This window comes from Cebus imitator, unplaced genomic scaffold (genome assembly GCF_001604975.1).
Source record: "Cebus imitator isolate Cc_AM_T3 unplaced genomic scaffold, Cebus_imitator-1.0 Scaffold215, whole genome shotgun sequence".
NCBI lineage: Eukaryota > Metazoa > Chordata > Mammalia > Primates > Cebidae > Cebus > Cebus imitator.
The window spans coordinates 3474361-3480849 of NW_016107530.1; the positions used below are offsets into that span (position 1 = coordinate 3474361).

At 41.4% G+C, this 6489-nt stretch overlaps 1 protein-coding gene across 4 annotated transcripts in view; it reads right to left on the minus strand.

Annotated features, from left to right (window-relative positions):
• CCAR1 (cell division cycle and apoptosis regulator 1) overlaps window positions 1–6489 on the minus strand; it is an 86309-nt gene that overhangs the window by 15486 nt on the left and 64334 nt on the right. For all 4 annotated transcript variants that reach the window (XM_017548943.2, XM_017548942.2, XM_037745864.1 and 1 more), the window contains one exon: window positions 5759–5870. In XM_017548943.2, coding sequence (XP_017404432.1) covers window positions 5759–5870 — 112 coding nt within the window. The remainder of the gene's footprint in view (window positions 1–5758; window positions 5871–6489) is intronic.

The window sequence follows — 6489 nt, forward strand, 5'->3', positions numbered from 1 at the left end:
AAAAAAAAAAAAAAAGTAGTCTCCAGGAAATTTAATAGGATAATGAGATGATGAGATATGAAACATGAAAAAACCATAGTAAAACAGAAGCAAGCAGCAACTGGAAACTCTAGGGAAACAAACAAAAAAGAACTATAATCCTATCAACATATATTTGGAGCTTATTTAGATATTTAGACTATTCCAGGAACTTTGAATATATATAATATTAACAAAGAACACAGAGGAAAATCTCTTTTTCTTACATAAGAGCTTTTATTCAAGTGCAGGAGTCTGGGGAGACAGACAATAGGCAAAATAAACAGTATGTAATAAAATAGGTGATAAATTCTATGGGAAAAGAAACAGAGGAGAGTAAGTAGAAACCAGAAATGTACAGTAAGGAAGGGCAGAGGATTGCAATTTTAAAGAAAGTAGGATGAGAGCAGGCTTCACTGAGAAAGTGATACTTAAAAACAGACTTCGTATATGAGAAATTAAGGAAGGCAGATCTCCAGGAAAGACCCTGCTAGCAGAAAGAACTGCCAATGTAAACCTCCTAACATAGGAACCTGGGAAGAGTGGTTAAGACATGTAATTGGATTGAACATGTCTTCAAAAAAAGGGAAAAAAAAGAGATGTAATTGGAGACATGATATGGTAGAGTCTTGTAAGTCACTGTGAGCACTGACTTTTTCTTTTCTTTTTCAGACAGGGTCTTTCTCCGTCGTCCAGGCTGGGGTGCAGTGGTGCAATCATTGCTCACTGCAACCTCCACCTCCCGGGCTCAAGTGATCCTACCAGCTCGGACTCCTGAGTAGCTGGGATTACAAGCATGCACAACCAAGCCCAGATAAATTTTGTATTTTCTGTAGAGACAGGGTGTTGCCATGCTGCCTAGGCTGCTCTTGAACTCCTAAGCTCAAGGGATCTAACAGTGGCTTTCTTTTTTTCTTTTCTGAGACAGTATCTTGCTCTGTCACCCAGGCTGGAGTGCAGTGGCACAATCTCAGCTCACTGCCACCTCCACCTTCTGTGCTCGATTCTTACACCTCAACTTCTTGTGCAGCTGGGATTACAGGTGCACACCACCATGCCCAGCTAATTTTTTTTTTTTTTTTGGTAGAGACAGGGTTCACCATGTTGACCAGCCTAGTCTGAGAGGCCAGCCTCCTGGCCTCAAACGATCCACCCGCCACAGCCTTCCAAAGTGCTGAGACTACAGTCATGAGCCACTGTGTCCCGCCTGAACAGTGGCTTTTTCTATGAGTTGAAAATAATGGGAATATACTGGAAGAATTTGAATAAAAGAATGAAATGAATTCTAAATTTTGCAAAGATCATTCTTATATTTGTATTGAGAAACTTTAGTGTAGAGGGGAGGAAACGCAGAAACAGGTTAGGAGTCTATAATAGAATCTATAATCTAGGCAAGAGATAATGTGGCTTGGTTACAGTCAAATTAGTGGAATTGATAAGAAGTTGTCTGATTCTGGACATGTTATGAAAATAGAGCCAATATGACTTTTTGATAGATTTGAAGTAGGGTATGGAAGAAAGAAAGGAGTTGACGATGATTCCTGGGTTTTAGCCTGAGCAACTAGAAAGATGGAGGTGCCATTAAATGAGCTGGCGGGCAAAGGCTAAGGTTGTAGGATTTGTATATGTTTTCTTTCTGGTGAAGGGGTTAGCAGGAGCTTAGTTTCAGACATACTGATTTTGAAACATGTCTGATATTTCGGATAACTAAATGGTTAGTATAATAAATGTCTGATATTACAGCTAACTACGTGGAGGTGTCAAGTAGACAGTTCAATATGGAGACTGAGAGAGAAGTCTGCCATGAGATAAAAATTTGAGACTGGGCGCATCCCTGTAATCCCAGCACTTTGATAGGCCAAAGCACAAGGATTTTCTTGAAGCCAAGGAGTTCAAGAACAGCCTGGGCAACATACTGAGACCCAATTTCTATAAAAAATTAAACAGTTGGGTACAATAGCATGCACCTGTGGTTCCAGCCACTCAGGATGCTGAGTAAGGAGGACTGCTTGAGCCCAGAAGTTTGAGGCTGCAGTGAGCTATGACCATATCACTATACTCCAGCCTAGGTGACAGATCAAGAATATCTCTTAAAAAAGAAAAAAAGAAATAGATTTATCAGTATATAAACAGTATTTTAAACTAGAAGAATGGATGAAACCACCATTAAGAGAGTGAAAGTAGAAAATAAACACTGGGCTGGGCGTAGTTGCTCACGCCTGTAATCCCAGAACTTTGCGAGGCTGAGGTGGGCGGATCACCTGAGGTCAGGAATTTGAGACTAGCCTGACCAACATGTTGAAATTCCGTCTCTACTAAAAAATACAAAAATTAGCCAGGCCTGCTGGTGGGCTCCTGTAACCCCAGCTACTTGGGAGGCTGAGGCAGGAGAATCGCTTGAACCTCGGAGATGGAGGTTGTGGCAAGCCGAGATCGTGCCACTGAACTCCAACCTGGGTGACAGAGTGAGACTCTGTCTCAAAAAACAAAAACAAAACAAAACAAAATATAAAAATTAGCTGGGTGTGGTGGCATAAGCCTGTAGTTCCAGCTACTCAGGAGGCTGAGGCGGGAGAATCGCTTGAACCTGGGAGGCAAAGGTTGCAGTGAGCTGAGATCACACCACTGCACTCCAGCCTGTCCAACAGAGCGTGACAATGTCTTGGGAAAAAAAAAAAAAAAAAAAAAATGACCAGCGGGGTGTGATTACACTTGTAATCCCAGCACTTTGGGAGGCCAAGGTGAGTAAATAGACATAGGTCAGGTATTCACGACCAGCCTGGCCAAAATGGTAAAACCCCGTTTCTACTAAAAATACAAAAAATTAGCTGGGTGTGATGGCAGGTGCCTGTAATCCCAGCTACTTGGGAGGCTGAGGCAGCAAGAATTGCTTGAACCCGGGTGGTGGAGACTGCAGTGAGCTGAGCCACTGCACTCCAGCCTAGCCACAGAGTGAGACTCTGTCTCAAAAAAATAAAATAAAAATAAAATAAAATAAGGCTGACAGCTGGAACACTGACAAAATAATGGGAATACTATTTAATGATTTAACTAAAGCAGCAATAAAATAAATAATACTGGGCATACAGAGGAGAGAAAATGGGGCGGTGAAAAGGACTAAGTCTTCATTAAGCAAAACAAGTTATGAAGATGAATACTGCTATATGAATATTATGTCATTGCTACTGAGTTATTATATTAAGGCAAATAAGATGATCTATTACACAGTATTAATAGATGCTGTTATGACCTTATTTGCTTAGGTGGGATCATGGAATTGTGGTTATTTCAGGGCATGTTTTTTCTTAGGCAAGTTGAAGAATTCATATGTTAAACTGGGTTATAAAAACATGAACACAAAACAAAATAAGACTATATTTGTCTTATTTTTGAATCAATTTTTGAATCAAAGTTGAGGGAGACATGGGTGTTCACTGCATTATCCTTTCAACTCTTTGATGTTTGAATATTTTCATCAAACAATATTAAAAATGATATAAGAAAACGTAGAGGTAAACAAAAAAATACCATAAATAAAAATAATTGTCAGAGATACAAACTGTAAAACAACAAAAAACAACCTTGTAATTTTCTACATCAGGAAATGATAATTTTTTAAAAAGCCACAAATCTACCTGGAAATAACAGATAAGATATTCAGAGGCACGTTATAGGTATTTCACTGCTGATGTCTACGGTCAGAACATCTACTATACAGTGTTTTAAACGTCACTGCACAGTACCAAAGTCTATTTCATAAAACTTAGGTGAAAGGTATATGGGTAATTATTTTTGCATTATCATAGTGTTTGTTAAACGAAACGCCCAAATTAATTTTCTTTTGTTAATTTTTTTGAGACAGAGTTTCCCTCTGTTGCCCAGGCTGGAGTGCAATGGCGTTATCTTGGGTGGCTGCGACCTCTGCCTCCTGAGTTCAAGCCATTCTCCTGCCTCAGCCTCCCCAGTACCTGGGATTACAGGCACATGCCACCACGCCCAGATACTATTTTGTATTTTTAGTAGAGATGGGGTTTCGCCACATTGGCCAGGCTGGTCTCGAACCCCTGACCTCAAGTGATCTGCCACCCTTGACCTTCAAAAGTGTTGAGATTATAGGCATGAGACACCCCCACCCCCAAATTAATTTTCTGAAGAATACATTCAGGCCAGGCATGTAGCTCAAGAGTATAATCCCTGTACTCTAGGAGGCTGAGGTGGGCAGATTTCTTAAACTCAGTAGTTCAAGATCAGCCTGGGCAACAAAGACCCTGTGTATAGAAAAAAATTTATGAATTAGGCCAGGGCAGTGGATCATGCCTGTGATCCTAGCACTTTGGGAAGCCAAAGCGGGCAGATCACAAGGTCAGAAGTTCGAGACCAGCCTGACCAATATGGTAAAACCCTGTCTCTACTAAAAATACAAAAATTATCCGGGTGTGGTGGCATGCACCTGTATTCCTAGCTACTTGGGAGGCTGAGGCAGGAGAATTGCTTGAACCTTGGAGGTAGAGGTGGCAGTGAGCTGAGATCGCACTATTCCACTCCAGCCTGGGTGACAGAGAGACACTTTGTCTCAAAAAAAAAAAAAAAAAAGAAAAAGAAAAAGAAAAAGGAAAAACAAAAAATTTAAAAATTAGGCCAGCACAGTGGCTCATGCCTGTAATCCCAGCACTTTGGGAGGCTGCATCAGGAGGATCACCTGAGGTCGGGAGCTCAAGACCAGTCTGACCAACAAGGAGAAACCTCATCTCTACTAAAAATACAAAATTAGCCAGATGTGGTGGTGCATGTTTATAATCCCAGGTACTCAGGAGGCTGAGGCAGGAGAATCACGAATCACTTGAGCCCAGGAGGCAGAGGTTGCAATTAGCTGAGATCGCACCACTAAACTGCACTCCAGGCCTGGGCGACAGAGTAAGACTCTGTCTCAAAAAAAAAAAAAAAAAGAAAAAAGAAAAGAAAAATTAGCTGGGAATGGTGGCAACTACCTGTAGTCCCAGCTACTCAGGAGACTGAAGTGGGAGGATCACACTGAGCCTGGGAGGTCGAGGCTGCAGACAGCAGTGAGCATGCCACAGTACTGTCACCTGGGTAACAAAGCAAGAACCCTGTCTCAATGAAAAAATAAGAATATATTATATGAAACATCAGGGACTAGTATACATTTCTTTTTTTTGAGACACTGTCTCAATCTGTCGCCCAGACTGGAGTGCAATGGCGTGATCTCTGCTCACCGCAACCTCCACCTCCCATGCTCAAGTAATTCTCCTGCCTCAGCCTCCTAAGGAGCTAGGATTACAGGCACGTGCCATTACTGCCTGGGTAATTTTTGTATTTTTGATAGAGACAGGGTTTCACTATGTTGGCCAGGCTGGTCTTGAACTCCTGACCTCAAATGATCCACCTGACTCAGCCTCCCCAAAGTGCTGGGATTAGAGGTGTGAGCCACTGTGCCTGGCCTATTTTACCTTTTATGGCACAGCTTAATCACCATGTTGAGGGAAATTTGCTCTGTCAAGTTGAGTATTCGTTATATATGGGACATAGGATAATCAATAATAAATACGTTTTAAAACAATCTTCTCACCTAAAAATTAGAAAAACTTTCTCACTGAAGAGTATATTACTGTTTCTATTCTAAAGAAAAAATGTTGTAAGTATAGATTTCAATGATACAATGTCACCAAACAAAAAAATGTATTTTTAACCCTTAGAAATAATAAGTAAATTTCAATCATACCATCTTCTTCATCCTCAGCTTCTTCTGCTTCCATAGGATCATATTCATCTTGATTATTATCTTCTTCAGTTTCATCATCATCCTTAGAATCATCTTTTCTTTTATCTTCTTTCTGTAATTTAAAATGCCTTTATTATTACTTACTTATTTTCTGAAGACGCAGTTTTGCCACGTTGCCCAGGTGGGTCTCTATCTCCTGGGCTCAAGCGATCCATTGGTCTGAGCCTCTTGAAGAGCTATGATTACAGTCGTGAGCCACTGCACTCAGCCTAAAATGCCTTTATTTTAATATTATTATTTTTTGAGATGAAGTCTCACTCTATCGCGCAGGCTAGAGTGTAGTGGCACGATCTCCGCTGACTGCAACTCTGCCTCCCAAGTTCAAGTGGTCCACCCACCTCAGCTTCTCAACAAGTGTTGGGATTACAGGCATAAGCCACTGCGCCCAGCTTAAAATGCTTTTTTTTATTTATTTATTTATTTTGAGACAGAGTTTCACTCTTGTTACCCAGGCTGGAGTGCAATGGCGCGATCTTGGCTCACTGCAACCCCCGCCCCCTAGGTTCAGGCAATTCTCCTGCCTCAGCCTCCTGAGTAGCTGGGATTACAGGAACGCGCCACCATGCCTAGCTAACTTTTTGTAGTTTTAGTAGAGATGGGGTTTCACCATGTTGACCAGGATGGTCTCGATCTCTTGACCTCGTGATCCACCCGCCTTGGCCTCCCAAAGT